The 26,967-nt window shown below is 35.9% G+C and overlaps 1 protein-coding gene across 1 annotated transcript in view; it reads right to left on the bottom strand.

Moving 5' to 3' along the window:
* PI31 (Proteasome inhibitor 31 kDa) overlaps positions 1 to 26,967 on the bottom strand; it is a 144,158-nt gene that overhangs the window by 81,139 nt on the left and 36,052 nt on the right. Inside the window, exon 3 of the mRNA XM_090405623.1 lies at positions 23,984 to 24,063. Within this exon, the coding sequence (XP_090261749.1) occupies positions 23,984 to 24,063 (80 nt within the window). The remainder of the gene's footprint in view (positions 1 to 23,983; positions 24,064 to 26,967) is intronic.

Consider the following 26,967-nt stretch of genomic DNA (forward strand, 5'->3'; position numbering starts at 1 on the left):
TTGGGAACAAACTTCTTAGCAAAATATCAATTTTCTTGTGACTTTTCTAAGAAAGAAATAACCCTGATGAACAAAAGGAGATATATCAGAAGAAATGAAATTCATGATTGTAATAAGACTAAGTATCAAACAAAACAGTATAGATTGCCACTTGAATCAGGACCATCTACTGAAGAAAAATCAGCTGTGAATCAATCATCTAATGGAGATAGTGGTGATAACTCTTATGTACATATTCAATCTGATACTCCTCTTCTTACTGATGAACAAAAGGTAGTAGTGACAAAGCCTAAATCAGAAGTTACCACTGATAGTAAACTAAAGGTTGAAGTCAATTTTGGTAAAATGTCTAATCTATATCGTAGAACAAACCGCCAGGTTGTGAGACAACAAAGACTTAATTCTAATAATGGAGAACGTGAATTTAATTCAAAGAAGAGAATCCTATACTACAAACTTGAAAGACATGCAGAAAGTGATAATAATAGTAATAAGAGAATTGATGATAAAGTGAAAGAGAATAAAAGCACAAAACATAATAAAGAACCAAGTTTCAGTAAAACTGGCCATTACTTGAAAAATCGAAAAGGAATATGTAATCCAGTTTTTTCTTAAAGGAGCCTAGTGTCAGAAGAAAAATTTTTCTTATAATAAAAATTTTTCAAAGAAAGGGTGAGCCTATGTTAAATTGTGAATGAAGCTATGTTATGTAATTTATTATTTTCATTCACATTTAACATTGCCTATTTAAATATTAATCATGGTTTATATAAAATTGTTTATTATTCCTTAATTAAGAATTACTAATTAAATATTTACTGAAAACCTGACCTGCTATTAATTTATAAAATAATAATATGTATAGAATTTTGTATAACCAAATATATATGATGTAACGTAAAGTGTTATTTTATATTTAACTGTATACGTAATCAAAAAGTTGAAGAAGTAGCTTAAATATTTTGTTGTTCTTATTTGTGAAATATTTAATGTTATGTAATCACTCATGTAGTAGTAAAAGAGCATACATTACATTAGCGAAATGTTTACGCTAAGTCTGTTGTCATGGAGACGCACGCGTAAACAACCACGAGGGAGTAGAGCGTGGCGTTCGAACGGTAAGGTAGGAGTGAAGGTCATAGATAGATAGGACAGAGAAAGGAAGAGAGGAATTATTATTAAGGAGTGAGGAGAGAGTTTTGCGGAACCAAGATTATAGAATCCATAGGGCAGAAATTTATGGAAATAGTGTTCGAAAGTGAACCAATAAGTAGTGAATCATAAAGTTTAATATTATAAGCGAAGTCAGCTGTTGTTATGAAGAAAGGTTAATGTCGTAATCAGATAAAAAGGAAACTGGACAGTCAATGCGAAAATTCTGATTAGTTCCAGTTAATCTGGATTACGATTAAATTCTAAGTTGCCCTAGGAAAAGGTTATATTGATTACTTGGAGAAAAGTGAACAAGAGAAGATACCAGTACCTAATTACTGTTATTTGGAATAGTGAAGTGCGACTAACAGTAGTATAGTTTAAACTGTGGAGATTTTTATTATGTGTGTTCCGCTAACGTTAATTAAGTTAATTCATAAGTGCTCTCTCAATAATTTGATGTATTGAAGATTTTGTCTGGTAAGAGTAGTTGTATAAGTTTGTCTATTTTAGCATTAACTGTGATATTTCTCTGATGCTCAAGGTCCGGAATATAATTGCTTGGAATATTGCTTACGTAGTTTATTGCCTGCTGTGAATATAAACATTGAGCTGATAGATTTGTGAAGACTGATTAATTGTGAAGTTGTTATGTTAACCTGAGATAAGAAGATTTGTGTTTTTGAGACTGTGAATTGTAAATGGAAGTTAGAACATTGATTTAGCATGAGTGACCTAAGAAGTTGTATTAAGTTAATTGTATAGTTCCATTTTAAAATAGAGTTCTTGTATTTGTTAACCATATCATATATTAAATGTTTTATTTTGTTAATCTAAAAGTTGTGTTTGCCTGAATTCCTTTTTATTGCACCGTTCATAAATATTCGAATCTTGCGGGAACCCCAAGTAAAAATGATAATAGATGATTCGGCCTAATGAGATGACTGTCAACTTAATTTAGAACTGATCCTACTATTTATATAGACTAATCTAAGAATAGGGTGGCGCAGTATAAATATAAATTTCCCTACTTTTAGATCGGTAATCAATTCGTAATTAGTTGTATTATTCATAAAAGTGACTTGAAACTAGATAGAATTAGAACACGACAGAAAGGAGTCGTCGCGACACTTTCAAATTCAAAATGTATTGCAGAAAACCAAAAACACCTTCATCATCATACATTTTCTGCTATGTACTCCCAAGAAGTTCGGAGGTTACTACACCTCCAAATAAAAAAAAAAATAGAATAATCAAAGAAAATGTGTTAGTTTGTTGCATCCCCCTTATTAGCTTTTATGGCCATTTGTAAACAATTGGGCATATTATTTACTAGCAGTTCACAGTCTTTTTTTATCGAAACATGCCCATATGGTCTGCAAACTAGAAACAAGTTCGTTTTTGTATCTTGGGGAAACTTCTTGAAGACATTTCTTCATAATTCCCCACAAATTCTCAATCAGGTTAAAATTTGGTGAGTTTGTCGGCCAAGGAATTACACTTATTTGCCTTTCTTTGAGCCATCTAGTAGTGGTCTTGGAAGTGTGACAAGAAGCTGAATCTTGCTGAAAATTTCTGAAATGTCATCATCATCATCATCAAATTCCTGCCATGTACCCTCAAGGGGTGTACAGGATATGACAGTACTACATGAAAAAACTACATCATTACTATCTTCCTATCTACAATTTTCCTCCAAATCAGTCTGTTACTTGTCAAGACTCCAACATTATCAGATCTTATATTTCTATCGTCTAAGGCACTTTGTACCATATCAATCCACCTATATCTTGGTATTCCTCTGGGTCGTTTTCCTGCCAACCTGGCAGAGAACACTTGTTTTGCTAATCTTTACTCTCCCATTCTGTTTAAGTGACCATACCACCCGAGATTAGCTCTGCTAACGCATTCCTGGATGCTGACAATGTCAAGTTCTTTCCTAATATCCTCATTTTTAATATGATATTGCCATTGATGCCATCTGTTCACGCCTTTAATCTTTCTCAGGACTCTCATATCTGCGGTCTCTAGTCTTTGGTCAAGTGTTTTACTTCTGACCCAGCTCTCAGATCCATAAGTTAAAACTGGTTTGAACACTGTCTTGTATACAGCTAATGTAGTGTTCCGACTAATTTCTCTCTTATTCCATATGAATTTATTCAATTGACTTCCCACCATACCAGCTTTGTTGATTCTGTTGTCTATTTCTATATTTAATTTACCATCTTCAGTAAAAATCGTGCCTAAGTAGCTGAAATGTTTTACTTGTTCCACAGGTTCTCCATTCACAACACAATTGACATTTTCAATGATTCTGCTTATTTTCATTGTCTTTGTTTTTTTATTGCTGACCTTCATACCATATCTATTACAACAACTATTCAATTTAGTCAGAGAATCTTGCAGACTTGTAGCAGATTTATTTAGAAGTATAACATCATCCGCATAAAGCAAAGAGCTGACATTAACATCTCCAATTTTGATATCAGGTTTGATACCACTTTCCTTCATAATGTGATCCATATAGATAATGAATAACAGAGGTGATAATGTACATCCTTGTCTCACACCAGATTTAACATTAAACCATCTTCCTGTACTTCCTTCAATTCTAACTGCTGACTCACAACTCAAATAAAGACTAAGTATTGCTTGATATAATGCCCCATTGACACCATATAACTGCAGCGTATTGAATAGCTTCTCTCTTGGTACCTTGTCATATGCCTTTTCCAAATCGACAAAACTTAAATACAGATCTTAGTTATATTCCCATGCTTTCTCGACTATTTGTTTAAAGTGAAGATCTGATCCTGACAGCCTCTATTTGGCCTGAATCCAGCTTGTTCTTCACCAAGCTTTTCTTAAACAATTCTTCTCAACCGTTTCTCAAGTATACTTGCATAGATCTTGCCAGGAACACTCAGTAGGGAAATACCTCTGTAATTCTCACATTCAGTTTTATTTCCCTTTTTATATGTGGGTACTATGAGAGCTCTACTCCAATCATCGGGAATTCGTCCCTCTGTCCAGGCTTTCTGAACTATGCAGTGCAGCCACTGTAAGACTTTTATACCACCATACTTCAGCATTTCTGGTCGAATATCACTACTCCTGCTGCCTTTCCACATTTCAAGCCTTTGATGGCTTTTTCTACTTCAAGTATTGAAATGTATTCCTGATTGTATGCCTGTTGAGTGTTTTTTACCACTGTGCTGTCATCAGTGCTTCTTTCATTTAGTAGTTTTTCAAAGTAATTACTCCATACTTCAAGGATATCTTTTTCTCCCGTTTTCATGTCACCTTTATCATCTCTAACTCCTTTTACAGCACTCTTTCCTCCATTCCTAAGCTTCTTCAACAACCTCCAGAATATTTTGCCACTTTCTTGATATTTATTTTCTATATTCTTGCCAAAGTCCTCCCATGACTTTTGTTTAACTAGTTTTACGCACTGTTTAGCTTTCTTACATTTGTCTCTGTATTCTGTAAGAGTAAAAGCTGACTTATTTGCCAGGAACTTTTGATATGCTTTCTTCTTTTCCTTCACTGCCTCTTTAATTTCCTGTGTCCACGAGAGAGTTCTGATTTGTTTATCCTTGCACACAACCTCACCACATGCCTCTCTGGCAGAATCAATCAATGTTTTCTTCAGAGTTTGCCACTGAATCTCCAAGGTTTGATTCCTGTTCTCAAACTCTTTCATTTTCTTTTCAATAATCTTTCTGTATTTTAGTCTACAGTTCACAACTGAGAGCTGCTCAACTTTTATTCACTTTAAAATTTTCTTACATATTATTCTCTTCAATATGAAATTCAATTTTATCCTGCTCAAGAATAAATAGTGATCACTTCCAATTTCAAATCCTCTGTACACTCTAGTGTCTTGCACCAGGGAGAAAACATCACTATCAACAATAACATAGTCAATGAGACTTTTCTTATTCTTAGCCTCTTCTCTCCATGTGAATTTGTGCACATTTTTATGTTGGAACATGGTGTTAGTAATAAGTCCATGTCCTGAGCAGAAAGCCAACAGATATTTGCCATTATCATTAGCTTTGCTCTTTTCTCCAAATTTTCCCAACATATTTTTGTATGTCTCACAATCATTTCCTACCCTACTATTTAGATCCCCAACAAGGACCAACTTTTCCTTTTTCATTGTGTCAGTTGCTTTTTCTAAAGCCTCAAAAAATTCCTCCACTTCTACCTTAGTAGAACCTTCTGTGGGACCATAGGCACAAATAAGTCTCATTGTCCAGTTCCCCATTCTCATATTTGCCCACATTACTCTACTTGAGACTGACTGCCATTCAAGAAGATTAGCCTCGTATTTTGTGTTGAATACTATGGCTACTCCTTCTTTTCCTTGATTGTCATTGCCTGAATATAACATTTCGTATTTATTGCTCAGAAAGATCTCACCAGTTTTGGTCTTTTTTGTTTCAGTCACCCCTATTATGTCGATCTGGTACTTATCTAATTCCTCAGCTAGCTCCATTTCTTTGCCATTCAGGCTTCTTACGTTGATAGTACTGATCTTTAACTCTGGTGATGTTGAGCAGAGAACTCAACTCTGAAATGTCAACATGACATAAATCTTCTGATGTCGGTAACATAAAGTGCTCAAAAATTTCTTGGTACACTTCGGAATTGACACGTTCAAACACAATGCATAGCCTACCTGGACCCTCTGCGGTCATACAAGAACACACAGACCATGACAGAGGTTGGAAATTTCACCAAATGTTTCATGCATTCTTTATTAAATGTTTCTTGCTTAAGACGTCCAACATGTATTCTTTGATGACCATGCGACACACAAAACACACTTTCATCACTAAAAAGTACCTTTTTCCAGTCCTAGTGACCACACAAAAGTCTTTGCTTACACCATCGCATTCTAGCTGCCTTTTGCTTGGAAATCATAAGCGGTTTCGTCTTAGGCACACGTTATTTAAAACCCAATTTGTGAAGTTGTCTCAACTTCATAGATTTCGATATATTCACATCCAGTTCTTACCATCTCCTGTGATGGAAATACCTTACACTTCAGAAACAGTTTTTCTTCACAATATTCTTCAATCTCCTCTCATCTTTTGATGCAATTATTACCTTTCAACCACTATTGCATTGATTATTTTGAAAACTCTGGTTATAAGAATACTGTCTCAATACTACTAATGCTTGCTTGAGAACATTTCAATTCCTTAGCTATAAACCGTTGAGTTTGGCCTTGTGTAGAGACACCATATGAAACTTTTTAGGTTCCAATATGTCACTTGTTTGACCCATGTTTAGAGAATGATTAACTGAAATCCACATGCAAATGATTCCTCACAGACACAAGTCAGTCCCGCAGCTACTGAAATATTTGCTATTTCTATGCTCTTCTCAAAACCAATTGGGAAAATTTGGAATATTCTAATATTTTGAACTACGTTAAAAATTATTCTAATTTTGTGAATGTTTTCAAATAAGAGTTTTATCATTTATATTACATTTTTATGTTTTAACATGGTTATATAATCTACAAAGTATGTAGATTTAGATTATGCTAATTCATATTTGATAATAATTATTTTCTATGCAATAAATTAGAATTGCAAAATCATTCAACATATTTTCTTTGATTATACTAATTTTTTTGATTCAGAAGCATATGACAGCAGTACATGATTAAGTTTATATTATTATTAATCTCCTATAAATAATTTTCTTCTAAATCAACCTATTACTTGTGAGCACTCCAAGTCATATCTGACATTTTGTACTTCCAAGGCACTTCTGATTGAATCAATCTACCTAGACCTTGGTCTTCCTCTGGGTCTCTTTCCTGCCATCTGTACATCAAATGCCTGTTTTGCTAACCATTCTTCATCCATTCTATTTAAGTGGCTATACCATACCATCTTAGATTAGCTCTGCTGACACATTCTTGAATGCTAATAATGTCAAGTTCCTTTCTAATATCTTAATTTTTAATATGATTCAGCCAGCGATGTCATCAAGTTCACTCCCTTAATTTTTCTCAGAACCCTCATATCTGTGGTCTCTAGTTTTCGATCAAGTGCTCTATTTCTAACCCAACTCTCAGATCCATAATTTAAAGTGAGTAGCCAGCTGAAAAAATTCAGATTCTGCCAAGAGAGGTGTGAGTAAAGTATTTCCAGATTATTTTGAGAATGAATACCCTTGAGAGTACTGCCATTCAATGAAGAATTACCTTTCCTACTAACAATAGTATTCATTGCTTCCATGATACAGCTCAACTCAACAAAATTATGAATCAGCCTACTAATAATTGCTTAATTAATCTGATTTTTTTTTCTTTTTTTTTAATCAAAGCAGACTCAGCCTTCACTTGGTAGCATGTGAAAAAATTATCATGAAATTTGAGATACATTATGAAAAGAAACACCATTTAATGTAATTAACAAACAATCAAAATCATAAACAGATAAATTTTTGATAAAAAATAAAAATACCGAGGGGTGCTTAAGGGTCAAAGCAGTATAACTGAGAGGAGACCTCCACATAGCCTTTAAAGGAATGCAGAGAACCAACCATCCCTTCTGACCTAATGTCCAATCCTCACCTTCTCGTGGTGCACCCTGTTGAGTATCTACCTGGATACTGAACGAATGAGGATGAGCTGGAAATTTGGGATTTAGCCGACTAAATTGTATTCTTATTGGTTAAACCAAAATAAAAAATGATGGTACAACATGACAAAATTTCATACCGGCTGGGGCGTCGCCCGGTTAAACAAGGCCCCCGTTGTTTTTGCCAGGGAACAAGGGCGAACAGCGAAAAGTCAGCTACTGGAAAAAATCTGAAAACACACCCCAACTCAACATCACCAGAGTTAAAGATCGGTACTATCAACATAAGAAGCCTGAATGGCAAAGAAATGGAGCTAGCTGAGGAATTAGATAAGTACCAGATCGACATAATAGGGGTGACTGAAACAAAAAAGACCAAAACTGGTGAGATCTTTCTGAGCAATAAATACAAAATGTTATATTCAGGCAATGACAATCAAGGAAAAGAAGGAGTAGCCATAGTATTCAACACAAAATACGAGGCTAATCTTCTTGAATGGCAGTCAGTCTCAAGTAGAGTAATGTGGGCAAATATGAGAATGGGGAACTGGACAATGAGACTTATTTGTGCCTATGGTCCCACAGAAGGTTCTACTAAGGTAGAAGTGGAGGAATTTTTTGAGGCTTTAGAAAAAGCAACTGACACAATGAAAAAGGAAAAGTTGGTCCTTGTTGGGGATCTAAATAGTAGGGTAGGAAATGATTGTGAGACATACAAAAATATGTTGGGAAAATTTGGAGAAAAGAGCAAAGCTAATGATAATGGCAAATATCTGTTGGCTTTCTGCTCAGGACATGGACTTATTACTAACACCATGTTCCAACATAAAAATGTGCACAAATTCACATGGAGAGAAGAGGCTAAGAATAAGAAAAGTCTCATTGACTATGTTATTGTTGATAGTGATGTTTTCTCCCTGGTGCAAGACACTAGAGTGTACAGAGGATTTGAAATTGGAAGTGATCACTATTTATTCTTGAGCAGGATAAAATTGAATTTCATATTGAAGAGAATAATATGTAAGAAAATTTTAAAGTGAATAAAAGTTGAGCAGCTCTCAGTTGTGAACTGTAGACTAAAATACAGAAAGATTATTGAAAAGAAAATGAAAGAGTTTGAGAACAGGAATCAAACCTTGGAGATTCAGTGGCAAACTCTGAAGAAAACATTGATCGATTCTGCCAGAGAGGCATGTGGTGAGGTTGTGTGCAAGGATAAACAAATCAGAACTCTCTCGTGGACACAGGAAATTAAAGAGGCAGTGAAGGAAAAGAAGAAAGCATATCAAAAGTTCCTGGCAAATAAGTCAGCTTTTACTCTTACAGAATACAGAGACAAATGTAAGAAAGCTAAACAGTGCGTAAAACTAGTTAAACAAAAGTCATGGGAGGACTTTGGCAAGAATATAGAAAATAAATATCAAGAAAGTGGCAAAATATTCTGGAGGTTGTTGAAGAAGCTTAGGAATGGAGGAAAGAGTGCTGTAAAAGGAGTTAGAGATGATAAAGTTGACATGAAAACGGGAGAAAAAGATATCCTTGAAGTATGGAGTAATTAATTTGAAAAACTGCTAAATGAAACAAGCAGTGATGACAGCACAGTGGTAAAAAACACTGATCAGGCATGCAGTCAGGAATACATATCCATACTTGAAGTAAAAAAAAGCCATCAAAGGCTTGAAATGTGGAAAGACAGCAGGAGTAGATATTATTTGACCAGAAGTGCTGAAGTATGGTGGTATAAAAGTCTTACAGTGGATGTGCAGCATAGTTCAGAAAGCCTGGACAGAGGGACGAATTCCCGATAATTGGAGTAGAGCTCTAATAGTACCCATATATAAAAAGGGAAATAAAACTGAATGCGAGAATTACAGAGGTATTTCCCTACTGAGTGTTCCTGGCAAGATCTATGCAATTATACTTCAGAAACGGTTGAGAAGAACTGTGGAAGAAAAGCTTGGTGAAGAACAAGCTGGATTCAGGCCAAATAGAGGCTGTCAGGATCAGATCTTCACTTTATGACAAATAGTCGAGAAAGCATGGGAATATAACAAAGATGTGCATTAAAGTTTTGTCGATCTGGAAAAGGCATATGACAAGGTGCCAAGAAAGAAGCTATTCAATACGCTACAGTTATATGGTGTCAATGGGGCATCATATCAAGCAATACTTAGTCTGTATTTGAGTTGTAAGTCGGCAGTTAGAATTGAAGGAAGTACAGGAAGATGGTTTAATGTTAAATCTGATGTGAGACAAGGATGTACATTATCCCCCTCTGTTATTCATTATCTATATGGATCCCATTATGAAGGAAACTGGTATTAAACATGATATCAGAATTGGAGATGTCAATGTCAGCTCTTTGCTTTATGCGGACGATGTTATACTTCTAAATAAATCCGCTACAAGTCTGCAAGATTCCCTGACCAAATTGAATAACTGCTGTAATAGATATGGTATAAAGGTCAGCATTAAAAAGACAAAGACAATGAAAATAGGTAGAATTGTTGAAAATGTCAACTGTCTTGTGAACGGGGAACCCGAGGAACAAGTAAAACATTTCAGCTACTTAGGCACGATTTTTAGTGAAGATGGTAAATTAAATATGGAAATAGATAACAGAATCAACAAAGCTGGTATAGGAAGTCAACTGAATAAATTTATATGGAATAAGATAGAAATTAGGTGGAACACTAAATTAGCTGTACAAGACAGTGTTCAAACCAATTTTAACTTATGGATCTGAGAGCTGGGTCAGAAGTAAAACACTTGACCAAAGACTAGAGACTACAGATATGAGAGTCCTGAGAAAGATTAGAGGCGTGAACAGATGGCATCAATGGCAATATCATATTAAAAACGAGGATATTAGGAAAGAACTTGACATTGTCAGCATCCAGGAATGCGTTAGCAGAGCTAATCTCAGGTGGTATGGTCACTTAAACAGAATGGGCAAGGAAAGATTAGCAAAACAAGTGTTCTCTGCCAGGTTGGCAGGAAAACGACCCAGAGGAAATCCAAGATATAGGTGGATTGATACGGTACAATGTGCCTATGCAATAGAAATATAAGATCTGATAATGATAATATTGGAGTTTTGACAAGTAATAGACTGATTTGGAGGATAAAATTGTAGATAGGAAGTTAGTGATGATGTAGTTTTTTTCATGTAGTACTATCATATCCTGTACACCCCTTGAGGGTACATGTCAGGAATTTGATGATGATGATAAAAATACTGATTTTTTTGTGGTGTAGATAGTAAGGAGTTAAAAAACAAACAAATATAATCAGACTATTGTTACTAAAACAAACACAGCAAAAATATTAAGAAATGCAGTACCTTAAAATAAAAATACCCAACTGGCATGCAAGCTTAGAGTTGTTTTTTTTTTTTCTTTTAAATCTGACCCACATGAAAGGCTGCAAGATCTACAGCACATCAGTGCCAATTCAGCAAGAGGGTAAAAAGGAATCAATTCCCCCCTTTTTATTTTATTTATTTATTTTTTGAACACCTAAAGGTTGTGCTCTTTGGAAAATGTGGAGTGGGGGAAGCCTGTTCCAAAAATAGAAGTATATGGAATGAAAGAGAATGGAGAAAAGTTGGTTTGGAGTTTCTAGGTTGACTGTAAATGGGCGTTGGTTAGCAGCAGTTCTTGTTCTTGGGTTTTTGAAAAAAGTGGAGGAATGATAGTGATCAATTTAGTACAGCACTGTAGAACAGATGTAAGATAGAAAACTATATGTCTATGGGAAGAGATCATTAATTAAACAGACTGTCCTCTTCTAGATAGTATTGAGCAATCTTAGAGAGGATTTTGGTGTACTTGCATCACCATAAATATGTGAACAATGCTCCATGCTCATGGGCATATTTGAAATTTGTATAGAGTTAATAGTTAACTTTTTTTTTCAGAGGTGAACTTTGAAAGACTGCTAAACAAGGCACAAAACAGACTCAAATACACAAATATCATTGAAGAAAAAATGAGAGTTTGAAAACAAGAACCAAACCTTGGAGATTCAATGGTAAACTCTTAAAAAAACATTGACTGATTCAGCCAGAGAGGTTGTCTGTAAGGATATAAAAAGCAGAACATGATGGACTCAGGAAGTAAAAGAGACAGTCAAGGAAAAGAAGAAAAATCTATGGAAGGTTCCTGGCAAGTAAGTCAGCATGTGCTCTTAGAGAATACAGAGAAAAATGTAAGAAAGTGAAGCACTGTGTAAAACTAGCTAAACAAAAGTCAAGGGAAGGCATTGGTAAGAACATAGAAAACAAATATCACGAAGGTGGCAATCAAAATATCATGATCAAAATATTCTGTAGGCTACTGAAAAATCTTAGCAGTGGAGGAAAACAAATACTATAAAAGGAAAAAACCTGAATAAATTTATATGGAAGAAAGAAACTAGTTTTAGTTTAATCCTTTATCCAAGTGTGAGCAAACAAAGTTTGTGCCTGAAGGTATCTTCAGGACTGGGGTAAGGTGGTACAACACCAGGCAACTCGTTGCAAAGCTGGAGCAAGCTAACATCACTCCTATCTCAGTATCTCCCATAATGCAAAACACATCTCCTTGCAAATATGTATAATGTTATGCATTAAGGGAAGGGCCACTACCCAGACTAGTTTCGACCTTTATTGAGGTCTCTTCTCTTTATGCATTAAGGGAAGGGCCACTACCCAGACTAGTTTCGACCTTTATTGAGGTCTCTTCAGTGGGAACCAGGCCCAAGTGGAGATACCAGGCAGATGCATTAGCAAGGTCACCTCTACCTATAGGAGTTGCCAAACGGTGTGCATAACATTATACATATCTGCAAGGAGATGCGTTTTGCATTATGGGAGATACTGAGATAGGAGTGATGTTAGCTTGCTCCACCTTTGCAACGAGTTTCCCGGTGTTGTACCACCTTACCCCAGTCCTGAAGATACTTTCAGGCACAAACTTTGTTTGCTCACACTTGGATAAAGGATTAAACTAAATTTATTATAGTCTAACCAAGTGAAAAATAAACTTTCAAAAGAAATTAGTCAAAACACTAAATTAGCTGTATACAAGACAGTGTTTAAACCAATTTTAACTTATGGATCTGAGAATTAGGTTAGAAAAAACACACTTGATTAAAAACTGGAGACCTCTGACATGAGAGTTCTGAGAAAGATTAGTGAACAGGTTGCGTCAATGGCAGTATCACATTAAAAATTAGGATATTAGGAAACAACATGTCATTGTTGGCATTCAGGAATATGCTAATTGAGCTAATTTCCGGCGGTATGGTCACTTAAATAAAATAGGAGAGGAAAGCTTAACAAAACATGTATTCTTTGGTAGGTCGGCAGGAAAAAAGATCCAGAGGAAGACCAAGATGTAGATGGATTCATACAGTATAATAATAATAAAAAAAAAGTGCCTTAAAAGAGAGAAATATAAGATCAGATAATGTTGGAGTCTTGACAGATAAATGATTAAATTGGAGAAAAATTGTTGATCAGAAGTTAGTAATGATCTTTTTCATGTAGTATTATCATAATTATCCTATAAACCACCTGAGGGTACATATCAGGAATTTGATGATGATGATAGAGTTAGTAGCTGCAAAAGTGTGAAGTAGTATCTTAAGTAGAAAAGTTCACACAGTGTTTTGAGATGTGTTTGTGCCAGGAAAGGTTGGAGGTGTGGGTTAGTGTCCAAGAAGGAAAATCTGATTGTGTTTGGATATTAGGTTATTATTGAAGGTTAGGAGGAATGGATGCAAGCTCTTTCTTGTGAAAGATCACACAGGACCTTGAAATCTACAAGGTTGTACTTAGTCCATTGAGATAGTTAGGAGATTCGAGTTCAAGACATTCATCACGGTGGATCTTGAGGGTTCTAGCACGTGGGCATTACAAGGTTTGTTCAATTTAAAGAAGGAATAGAGTATACTGTCATCTGCAAAGCTATGGATAGGTTTGAAGTCTGTGGGATCAGGTCATTTATATACAGGAGGAAAAGAGTGGGCACAAGTACAGAATTCTGGGATATACCTGCATTGGTGGGGAAATCTGAGGAGAGCAAACCATCCAGCATGGTGTGTAGCAAGCAACCAGTGAGAAAGTTGGCAATCCAGTTGTAGAGGGTGGAAAGCCACCATCAAATGACAGTTTGCTAAGTAGGAACTGAGCCAAACCTAGTCAAATGCTTTTGACTAGGCTTGGCTCAGTTCAGAGAAACCCATGTTGAAACCACGTGGGTTTCTCTGAACTTTTCCATGCCTTGAGCCTAGAAGTGGGGTGGTGAAGGCTAGAAGATCAGCTGTGGATATAGAGTGGTGGAATCTGTATTGCTTGTCACTGACCAGTTGGTAGAATACTTTTAGAGAAAACAGAAATGAGAACAAGTGGATAGTAGTTTATTGTCTAACTTTAATCATCTCTCATTGGAATGGGCTGGATGTGGGTCTGTTTCCATGTTCTAGGGTAGATGCCAGTTGAATAGGATAGATTGAAAGGTGATGTGGGATAGTTCTGGGACACAAGTTTAATAACAGGTGGGATATCAACAGAACTGGATGCCTTGTTTATTTTCAAGTTATTAAAGACTGTGGATTTCTTTCTGGCAGAAGACTATGGTTGTCAATAAGGAATCAGTTCCTGGTAAAGTGGTAGTGGTGGGAACATTGTCCTGGTCATCAATGCAGGAACGGGAAGATAAGGGTGATGCCAGTAAGTCAGCCTTGTCTTCTAGTGAGGTGGTCATGGTACTATCTGGATGCGAGACTGATTTATGAAATTCCAGATGATTGAAGTAGAACTCTAATAGTACCTATCCATAAAAATAAAATAAATAAATAATAAAAATCTGAATTTGAAAACTACCGATGAATTTAATTTCTCTTCAGATTGTTCCACGAAGAAGAGGCTAAGCAAAATTGTGGAAAAGAAGATTGGAGGAAGAACAAGCTGAATTCAGATTTTTACCTGGCAACAAACGGTCGAGCATTCATGGGAATATAACAAGTGCAAAAAATGTTCATAACCCTATAATTATATGCTGTAAACAGAACATTGCCCATAGCAATATATAGCCTATATATGAGTTGCATGTCAGCTATTACAACTAAGGAAGGTATATGGGAGGATAGTTTGATGCAAAAATAAGTAAGACACAAGGCTGCATGTTATCTCCAGTGTAATTCATTATCTACAGGAACATTGCATTAAACAGGATATCAAAATCAGGAGATATTCTATTCAGCTTTTTATGCAGATGATGCTATATTCTTAAATAAATCCAGTACAAATCTAAGGTATAGTTAATTAACCTGAATAACTTAATTAAAATGAATAATGGATGCAACAGTTGGGTATGCAAAACGCAATTAAAACTACAAAAATAATGAAAACAGTCAAGACTGAGACATATATCAAGTATCTTTTCAATCGAGAAGCTGTAGAATGATAAAATGTCTTAGTTGTTTAGGCACAATTTTTTAAAAATGTTGGCATATAATATATATAGCAATAGATATAAGACTAAACAAAGCTGGTATGGTGGCAAGCAATCTAAAGAAAAGTATATGGAATAAAAGAAATCAAAAACACTAAAGCAGCACCATGCAAGATAACCAATTTTAACCTATGGATCTGACAGTTGGGATAGAAATAAAACAGTGAAAGTAGAACGTATGCCACAGTAAATAACTTTTTTAATATGTAAATATTTCATTTCATGTATCATAAGACATCATCAGTACAACTAATGAACAACAATAGGAATTGAAAGCATCTGAACAGTAGAGCACATGCTTAAATTGGAATCCCTCTATGTATACAGTCGAATGTTCTTGAATTAAAAACTACTGGTCTGAAATTAAAATTACTTACAATTAAATAAAAATATAGCAGATAAATTATTGAATACAATTGAGGATAACAATTTCCAAAACTTTTGGAATAGTGAGATAGTCATTTCGATTAAGATTAGGTCTATGAAGTAAGACTTCAGCACTTTCTTTATAACCGTTATGTTTATATGTGGAACTATGTAGTAACTTGGCATTTTGCCACTGGATCCTGTGGTTAGCATTTTCGATTCCATGTTGTGCAAGGCTAGATTTTGTGAGATCAGAAAATGCTAACCACAGGATCCAACGGCAAAATGTCAAGTTACTACATAGATCCACATATAAATGTGGATACGTATGGATACGAATGAATTGAAAGGAGATAAATTTTTTATGAGACAGGACTTTAAAGTATTGTTAAAGGTAGCGAAAGAAAAGAGTGACAGAATTAGGATGGTGAGTCTGTTGCCGTGGTACAACACAGAGGAGTTTAGGAGGGCCATAATCGCAAATGACTTTATGCGCAGGTTATGCAGACGGTGTGGTGTAGAATTCGTGGACATGTGGAATGAGTTTGATGGGCGAAATATTTATACAAGATAGATGGCTTGCATTTGAATGGATTTGGTGTGTGGAGACTGGAAAAAGTGTTGCTGAATGAAGTGAAAATGGATGTGCAGAACCACAAAAACTAGAACTACCAAGGAGGGGGGGGGGTGGATATACGGACATCAGTGAAACAGTTGAGTGTAAGAATGTATATAACGTACCTGAGCCAGTACTAAGGACAAGAAATCAGAATGGGATAGTTACAATAATGCATCAAGATAAAGGTGGGACAAAGGGACCTCTGCATTTCATGTATACTAATGCCAGGAGTATTGTTGTTTTAATCAATTTATGGTGTGTTTAGGAGGGACAGAGAGAATAAAATGGGGAGGAGTGTTATTGATGATAGCTGATGAACTGCAGTCAAGGAGAATTGAAGTTGTATTGCAGGATAGTTAAAAGAGCTCATTTGAGGCTATTTGGTGTGAGATTGAGACTGGCAGAACAAAATATATAGTTGGGTGCTGCTATAGACCAAGTGATGGAATAGATGGTGGAGATAGTATGCATAAACAAATTGATGAAATGAGTGGAAGGAGGGTAATTATGGGGGATTTCAACTATGGTAACATTGATTGGAAGGAGGAGAGAACACATGTGAAGAAGGAAATGGATTTTATTCAATTATTAAGGGATAACTATATGAGACAGCATGTAATTGAAAATACTAAGGGTTTGAGAGTGCTTGACCTGGTAATAGCATCTCACAATTTGACTGTAATGAATATGACCATGTTGCCACGTATTGGTGAGAGTGATCATAAGGTCTTGACCTCGGAGGTGGCTAAAGGTGTGGATTACCATGCTGGCAAGTATGACAAGCTTAGGAGATTGCTTGGATCAGTGCCATGGCATGTAAAACTGCAAGGGCTGGATGTCGATAGAGCATTTACAGGAGGTTATAGCTGATTGTATACCTATGGTCCGAATAGTAAAACAAGTAGGGGTTAAATGGATGAATAACACCATTAAGCTTGAGTTGCAAAAAAAGAAACACCTGTGGAGGAATTTAAAGAGAAAGGTGACCTGCAGGCACAAACGGTATAAAGTGCAGGCCAGAAGGGTAACGAGTGTGGTAAAAAAAGCAAAAGTGGATTATGAAAGGAAACTAGCTATGCAAGCTAAAGAGAATCCCAAACAGTTCTTTCAATATGCTGCAAGCAAAAAAAAAAAAACTGTACACGGCAGAATGATTTTAAGGAATGACGATGGTAAGGAGATCACTGAATTAGTCGATATAGTGGAATTACTGAGTGAGCACTTTGCAACAGTATATCATCCAGGTGGTGACATTGAAAAAATGAAGGAACCATTAGTTTAGGCGTGAATTGTGATGAATGAAGTGGAGGTGAATAGTCTATTACAGAACCTTAATGTGAATACATCTGTGGGATTGGGTGATATACTGGCACGGATCTTACGTGAAGCGGCTAAAGAATTATCAGTACCCTTGACCACGTTGTTTAATCTGAGTCTCGGGTCTGGTTTAGTCCCGAAGGTGTGGAAAGAGGGGAAAATAGTTCCACTGATATAAAGGAGGATCCAAGACTACTGTTGCAAATTAACGACCGATCAGCATATCAGGAGTCGTTGTCAAGGAAAAAATACAGAAATGGATTGATGAAAATGAGATACTGTATGGGAAACAGCATGGCTTTGTGAAGGGTAGATCATGCCTCAGTAACTTGCTCAAGTTTTATAACACAGTGACGGCTGAACTGGATAAGGGTAATGGGTTTACAGTGATACTGCTGGACCTTGCTAAGGCCTTTGACAGGATACTACATGGAATTCTAATCAGTAAACGGCAGCATATGGAGATGGATAGGAGGGTGGTTGATGGAGAGATATCAGAGAGTAGTTTATTCAGGAGTAGAGTCCAAAAGACGGCCTGTGACTAGTGGTGTGCCACAAGGTTCTGTTCTTGGACCATTGCTGTTTAATTTGTTCATTAACAATATAGGGAAGGATCTAAGAGGAACAGTTCATTTGTTTGCTGATGATGCAAAGTTAGGTAGGGCAATAGTGAATGCAGAAGATGTCAAAATCTTGCAGGAAGACTTGGATAGATTGGAGTTCTGGGCTAAGAAGAATGGATGTCAATTTAATGTGACAAAATGTAAGGTTATGCATTTTGGAGTGAAAAGATTAGCAGCAGTATACCACATTGGTGGAACTGTACTCCAGGAGATTGATGAGGCCAGGGACTTGGGAGTGTTGGTGGATAGGGAGATGAAGTTTAGGGGGCACATTGCAAAAGTGGCTAAATCAGCTGATCAACTCACTTGGTTGTTGAAAAATACTTTGACGAGCAGAGACAAGCAAATTATTGTACTTCTGTACAGAGCTTTGATAAGACCTCATCTCGACTACTGTGCCCAGATTTGGTCACCTAGGCTTCTTCTTGATGGGGAGGAGGTGGAAAGGATCCAGAGGCGAGTGACCAAGATGATAGCAGGTCTATGGAATGAACCTTATGAGAACAGGTCAAAGATTTGTGGGTTGTAAAAATTAGTTGATAGGCAGAAAACGGGAGTATGATTGAGACATTCAAATTGCTAAAGGGTTGCTATAGGATTAATTCAGAGGATATTTTTGAGATCAGGACTGGTGGTGGGAGAACTAGGGGACACCTATGGAAGAATGGTGTCCACTTATTCCACTCATTTACCACTTTTAGAGTGGTAAATGAGTGGAATAAGCTGCCAGAGTCTGTTGTGGGTGCTATGACGGTGAGTGAGTTCAAGGCAAGGTATGATAGATACTGTGAGAATGTCGTATAGTTGTGTGGACATGATGCTTAGGGCCTCCCTCGATGAGTCTAAGGATTCACTGGAGTCACCCATAATAATAATAAAGAAAGTGCTGAAGCTTTACTTCATAGAACTAATCTTAATCGAAATGACTGTCTCACTATTCCAAAAGTTTAGATAATTGTTATCCTCAATTGTATTCGGTAATTTATCTGCTATATTTTAATTTAATTTTAAGTAATTTTAATTTTAGCCCAGTAGTTTTTAATCCACAAACACACGATTGTATATGTAGAGGGATTCCAATTTAAGAATACGCACTACTGTTTTTTGGTTTCTTGAATTCAATTCCTATTGTTGTTCATTAGTTGTACTGATGATGTGTTATGATACATAAATATTTACATAATAAAAAAAAATTATTTACTGTGGCATACGTGTTATTCTATAGTTATGAATACCTCACATTTTTCACTACATAAAAAAGTCACAGCTAGTTTTTGTGAGCTGAGAACCATGTACAACTTAAAAAGAAAAATATTCCAAAAGAAGACAGTATACTGATCTTGGAAATTTCACTGCTGTCAAACAGTTCAAACATAGCTTAGAAAGCACTTTCTTCGGGTTTCAAGACCTATGTTATGAACAGGTAGTAGCAGTTGCGGATTAAGCCAGCTGGGGACCCTGGCAATAAAATTTATTGGGGCTCCCTAAAAAAAGGGGGTGGGATTACATATATATGCTACAAAGAAAACTAGAACTTCACTATAACAAAAAATTAAACATACATAATATGTGATTTAATATTTTTATTTCAAAACATTGCAATACATTTTTCTTTATAATAACATCAGGTTTGGGGCCACTAAAAGCCACCAGGTCCAATATCTGCTTGATCTGCCTCTGGATAGTAGGCCTAGCCATTGGTGTATCCATTTTCCTGCAATTGGCAAATATGTATGCAGAATCATTTGAACAAACAGCCATCAACATGTACCATACTAAACCCAAACTCTGCAGCTTAGATGCATTGATAGCATCTTCTTGATTTGGCCAAACTCTAAAGAAACCCACCACATTTTACAGAATTCCTCAACGGCTTAACCCACCAATTCACATAAAAGAGTTGAAAACAAACCACTTTCATCATTTCAGTAGAAAATCAAAGCAATCTTTCATTTTGAAATCTACAAAAAAAACAACAACTCAACACTGGAAGATCCACATGATATGTCGCATCATCATCATCCTGGCCAAAAATAGGCATTATCAAAACATAAAAACAAGGTCTTCACAACATCTAGTAATGATAACAAAAGGCAAAAAGAAATAACATATCTTAAAGATATACTCCTAAAAAAGGGATATAATCTTAACACTATAAATAGCCCCTTAGACAGACTACCAGATGTTCTAGGAGATATACAGCAGGAAGACAACTCCAAAAGTTGTCATTCTCTATCTCACATAAAAAATGTTATAGACAAAATAGCAAAAATACTCAAGCAAAACAGCTTAAAATTTGCCTTCACAGATTGCTCAAGTGTCCATGATGATAAGATCACTAAAGCAACCTCACCCTCTTCTTAAATGACTAGGGGCGTACAAAATTTTCTGTACATGTGGTATCTGTTATGTTGGACAGAGAGGTTGATTTGGTGAAATCTTCCTCAAAGAACATATCAAGATGTAAAGAAATGGGCCCATAAGAATGGCACCTCATACCACCAAGGAAAAAGTCAAGTATTTGTACTTAAAACAACAAAAAACAGATAGGATGGGGGAAGGAGTACTGCTGATGAGAGCAGATGAAATGCAGCCATAAAGAATATGAGATAGGCAGGAAGGTGGCTGTTCATTTGAAGCAGTCTGGTGTGAGATTAAGGCCAGCAAGACAAAATATACAGTTGTTGTTATAAGGCAGAGAGTTCCTTGGATGATCTTGGAAGACATGCATGGATAAATCAGTACAATGAGTACAGGTCAAGTGATTATTATTAATATTATAGGGGACTTCAGCTATGGAAATATAGACTGGAAGGAAGAAAGATCACATGGCAGGAAGGAAATGGAATTTATACACCTACTGAGAGATAATTACTTGAGACAGCATATGAAAGAGGGGAATAGAGATGTAAGAGTATTGGAGCTGGTCACAGGATCAGAAGAGCTACACATTGCCTTCGACTGGCAAAAGTGTCCATGTGATCTTGACTCGGGAGACTGTACAACATGAGGAATATTCTGTCAAGATGGGGTATATGTGGAACTACAAGACAGGTGATTATAACAAGCGTAAGAGGAAGCTTAAACTGTACCATGGCATAAAACACTGCAAGGTAAGGATGTTAATAGTAATGGGAGATAGTTAAGGGAAATCTAGAGGAAATAATATTAAGTTGTATTATGAGGCAAGGATGGCTAATCAAGTAGAAATTAGATGGTTGAGTAATATCATTGAGCATGAGCTGCAGAAGAAGAAAATGTTGTCGAGGGTACATAAGGAGAAATGTGACCAGCAAATTTATGAACAGTCCAATGCTCAGGCAAGAAAAGTGACCAGCATGGCAAAGAAGGTAAACATCAGACTAAGGGAAGAATTTAGATGAGCTGGCCAAAAGAAATCCAGGTTCTTTCGTTACATGGCAAGTAAGAGGAAGAATGAGTATTGAAGATTAACCTTAATGAGTGATGATGGTCACACGATGACAGAAGCAGATGAAATAGTTGGGTTACTAAGTGACCACTTTGCAAGGATATATCATCCAAGTGAGGTTACTGCTTTAACATATGTGACAGACACTAATCCGGGAACAAAGGTGGATGAATTGTAGTTTCTTAGGATATTGCAGAATCTCGACATAAATACAGCTGTGGGTTTAGATGGGATATCAGCTCAGGGTCTTGCGAGATTTTGCAAGGAAACTGCCAACGCTTCTGACTAGGCTCTTTGAGTCTCAGTTCCGGTAGAGTTCCAAGAGAGTGGAAAGAGGGCAAAATAATTCCCTTGCATAAAGGATGTTCTAGGACTGCAGTAGCAATTATAGACCAATCAGTATCTCAAGCATGCTAGTAAAAGTTCTAGAAACACTGGTCAAAAAGAGAACTGAAGAATGGGTACATAAAAATATGATACTGTATGAGGGTCATGGATTTGTGAAGGATCAGTCATGCCTTAGTAATTTACTAACTTTTTATAATAGAGTAACAGCTGATTTGGATAAAGGAAATGGCCACACGATGATTCTGCAAAGGCACTTGACAGAATACCATGGAAATCTGTTATGAGTGCAAATAAGAACAAATGGGAATGCATATGATACTGGTTATGTGGATAAGTGGGTAGCTGCTGGAGAGATAACAAAAAGTTATTTGTCCAGATAACTTTTCGAATCAAGGCAAAAACAATGAGTAGTGGCATGCTGCAAGGTTTAGTGATGGGACCACTACTGTTAAATTTATACATAAATGATATAGGAAATAACCTGAAAGTATATATTCAGTTGTTTGCTGGTGATGCAAAATTAGATAGAGTAATAGTTAATCAAAGAGATGTAGAGAGCTTGCAGGATGATTTAAATAGGCTGTCAGTATGGACAAAAGATAATGGGTGTCAATTCAAGGAGAAGAAATGTAAAGTTATGCATTTTGGGATAAAGAGGTTACAAGCTGTGTACCACATTGATGGAACTGTACTCCAGGAAATAGATGAAGCCAAAGCTTTAGGAGTGGTGGTAGACAGAGAGTTAAAGTTTAGAGGACATTGCTAAGGTTGCTAAGGTGGCACATAAGATTACTTGGCTATTGAAGAACACATTGACAACTAGAGATAAGGAAGTTGCTATTCCTCTTTATAAGGCCTTGATACTTCCACATCTGAATTACTGTGCTCAAGTCTGGTCTCATGGGTTTCTTGGGGATGAGGAAGCAGTGGAGAAGATACAGAGATGAGTAACCAAGATGGTGAGTGGTCTGTGGAATGTTCCCTATGAGGATAAATTGAGGATGTATGGATTGCAGAAGTTGGTTGATAGGAGAAAAAGAGGAGACATGATAGAAACATTTAAGTTGCTTAAAGGGTTATTTATAGGATTGATGCAGAGGAAATGCAGAGGCTAGACTAGAACAAGACTTCATCCCTTTAAGTAGAATACAGGTGTGGTTAGTAGGGATGTCAGGATTAAATTTTTTGTTTGGAGAGTCGTGGATGAGCAGAATGGGTCACCAGAGTCAGGTATGAGTGCATTATCTGTTAATGGGTTCAAGGAAAGGTATGATGGATTGTGTGTAAATTTTCGGTCTCCTGCAATTAATCTTCGGACTCCATGGAGATGCCCAGACCATAATAATAATATCAAAGATCTACATGCTAATGAATTAAGCCAGAGAGAAGTTACATGGCAACATTGCAACAATGATCCATGCACCTGATACATTGATGCTTTATTCAATATCTGGTTTTTGTTCATTCAATGTAAAACAGTTATTAATTCAGAAATCTCTTTGCTAATACGTTTTTTCTATTTGTATTCAATCTGAAGATGTATGTAACATGATGCATGAAACTAGTAATTAAACATTTTTCTTTCTATTAAGTTGTATGTAGTTCTCCTCTGACAAAAATAGCTATAGATATTTCAAAGTCAAGGAAACCTCAACTCAGTCATAAGTTATGCCAATTTTAGTATTGAATATATTACACTCCTCATGCAAGCATGAAATTTTCTGTGTTAAGACAAGATATGGCAGGAGGGCAGCAGTTGAGCTACTTGTCTTCAATTAAAAAAAAAAAAGCCAACATCCAGGGAAACATGATTCAATTTTTTTTCTCTCTTTTTGACAAAGTTTCTCTTTGGCTCTGACATACCTGTACAACATATAGATTCTAATATTATTATTTTGATTGTCAGATTTTCTAAACACAATACTGTTAATAATTAGCAAAATATTGTTTATAAATTCTTCCAAGAACACTGGAAATGAAAACCTTCTGATAATGCAAATTCCAATGCAATAAGAATTTACCTGTTAATGTCTCTAAGATCATCAGAAACATATTTATTAACATTGACTGACATTCCAGCTGCTTTTTCTTTGTCAGTATCCTGAAATTATGTATGAGAAAAATCAGTAATAATTATTAAAAAAAATGAAGTCAAAAGAATAAACAAAATAAGTGAAAATGTGTCTTCAAAGGCCAACAAATATTCTATTATCAGGAAGAGGAATTATACAAATAGAAATGCTAAAACAAGCTACACTTGAATCTATTAAATCTTTTTTGACATTAAAACATCTTTACCAGTGTTATTCAGAAATTTGTCATAAGACAGCATTATATTATAGAAGCATCATATTCAGGAGTGCTGCATAGCAATATAGCAGGAAAATTTTGAGATTTATATACACAGTAGATGTCGCTTATTGTGATCACTTTGGGACAGTCACTATTTGATAACAATAACCGGCTGATAACATTAAGCAAAGGATATTAAAAATGCATCATTTATTTCAATTTATTGTTATGAACATTATTTAATTTAATTTATTGTTATAAGCAACAATATAAAATTTATTAAAAAACTTATCTAGTGTTGTCTGTCGCGTCTTTGAATATAGTAGTTCATGAATAAATTGCTCATACTCATAATGCCTTTTGAAGTTTGTCGCTCTATGTTGCACACCGCCATGAAGTATTCATAGAGCTCTAACCAATGCCCAGATGCAAGAAGCTCTACGAAGTATTCATAGAGCTTGTTGCATGTGGCACTGGTTGGAAGATCTTCTAAAATTTGTTCTTCTATACTTGTATTAGGTTCACTTTCTTCTACTAGTTTAAAGTTCTCATCAGAAGCAGCTTGACATATTTCCGACACTGTCACTGTAGCTACCACTTCAACATTGTTATTAAAATCCAACCAATTTTCAAATTCTTCTTTTGACATACTGTCTGAGGTTTTATCAAAAATTTCATTTGTAAGATATTCAATTTCTTTGGAAGAAGGAGTTTCAGAGTTCTTAAAAATTCACCTTTTTTTGGAAATAGTTTTCAATAGTCCTCTCTGAGACTTGCTTCCATGACATTGCTACCGAATGTAATGCATCAAGAAGGGAAATCTTTTTTTTGCAATTGCACTTGCATCATATTGGTCTTTTATATAATCAAGTTCAACTATAATTGTCGCACCAACTTCCCTGTGATAATAAGCTTTAAAAGCTCGTATGATGCCTTGATCACATTGTTGAATTAACGATGTAGTGTTCAAAGGCAAGAAAATTACTCTGATGTTCTTTAACGATAAATTGTTTGTGTGTGCAGTGCAGTTGCCTACCAACAAAACAATTTTTCGCTTTAACCAATTGTTGAAAATGTTATTAGTGATCCAAGCATTTGCACTAGAACAGTAGTCATCGTTTGATACTGTTAAAACACCGAAGAATTTTATTTTTTCTAATCACTAGGTGCTCTCGTTTCTCACCTTTCACATTAGCACAACAAAGAACTGTCACTCGCTCTTTTGCAAATTTAAATCCTTTAGCTTTCATTTTTAAACAAATAAGTATGCTCAGGCATTGTATAAAAATAAAGTCCTGTTTTGTCTGCATTGTAAATATCCTTGGGAGATTCTTCAGCAATAATTTTTAGGCACTTGGTCTTAATCAACGCATCAGCTGATAAAAAGTCAGCACTTTTTTCTTCACCATGAATATGCTTGTACACAACATTCTCTTGCTTTTTCCACCTGTTAAACCATCTATTAGTTGCAGTGTAATTTTCTTTGCCCATTGTTTTTGCAAATTCTTCTACTTTTTGACACATCAAAGGCCCATTAATAGAAGCATTCTTTTCACTAAACCAAATGTTTAATGTTGATTCAACTTGAGTATCAACATGGATCGGAAGACAGATCGGGCTGTCTTCCGATCCATGTTTTCATTAGTAAGAGCTGAAGTTTTAATGTTTGATCTGTTTTTTTAAGATCTTACAGAAGAGTGGTTGTGAAATTTTTAAATGTATAGCCGCACTATGCTGACTCATTTTGGGCAACTTATCATAGCACTCCAAAATTCTTTGCTTTTCTTGAAAAGATAAATCTTTACATTTTTTATTTGCTTCTGCCGTAATGCTAAGGGCTGTTTTAACAAACACTCAAAGTCAAATTCACTTACTAAAAGAGAGCACGAAAATAAACTCGAAAAATCACAATTAGACTGTATTTATACCACTCCTGCATTTGCCTGAAGATTTAAGATTTACAGTAGATTAAGATTTTTTTTTTAATGTTGGGCCCATACACAGGAGGTTGGTTGGTCAACCTATAGTACATTAGTACCGTGTATGGGTAGTGGGTTGGGAAAGGAGGAATTTGTTGAATTGATTTGAATTACTTTAAGTTGTATTCCTTGGGAAACACAGCAGGTGGGAGACTGTTCCACAGTGCAGCAGTTGCAGGGATGAAGGAAGAGGAAAAGAAACTTGTTCTGTTTGTTTCTAGATGTACTGTGAAGGAATGTTGTGCAGCAGCTGCATGTGTTCCAATGAGCTTAGTACTGAGCAGGAGAATTATTGATGTTATTTCAGATGAGCATTTTCCATGGAAATATTTGGAGAATAAACATACTGCAGAGACCATATGTCTGTGTGAAAGTGGGGGAGAGAGTTGGTAAGGGATGGCTCATTGATAAGTCTAATTGCTCTCCTCTGTATTGAGTCGAGCATTTTGAGAGAGCTTTAAGGGGCCCCACCCCATATGTGGGAGCAGTATTCAATAGTTCGAAGATTTGTGAACTTGTATAATGTTGATAGTTGTTCAGGGGTGAAGTAATGTCTTGAACGAAAGAAAAATCCTAGTTTTTTTGAGGCTGAGGATGCAATGTTTGAGATATGTTTATGCCAGGAGAGGTTTGATGTGAGGATGATTCCAAGGAATGAGATCTCAAACTCTCTGGAAATTTGGGTATCATGAAAAAGGATACTGGGGAAAATTTGTTCTTTTTTATGGGAAATA

Source organism: Typopeltis vanoorti, chromosome 15 (genome assembly GCF_054136105.1).
Source record: "Typopeltis vanoorti isolate ZY-2024b chromosome 15, IOZ_Tvanoo_1.0, whole genome shotgun sequence".
NCBI lineage: Eukaryota > Metazoa > Arthropoda > Arachnida > Uropygi > Thelyphonidae > Typopeltis > Typopeltis vanoorti.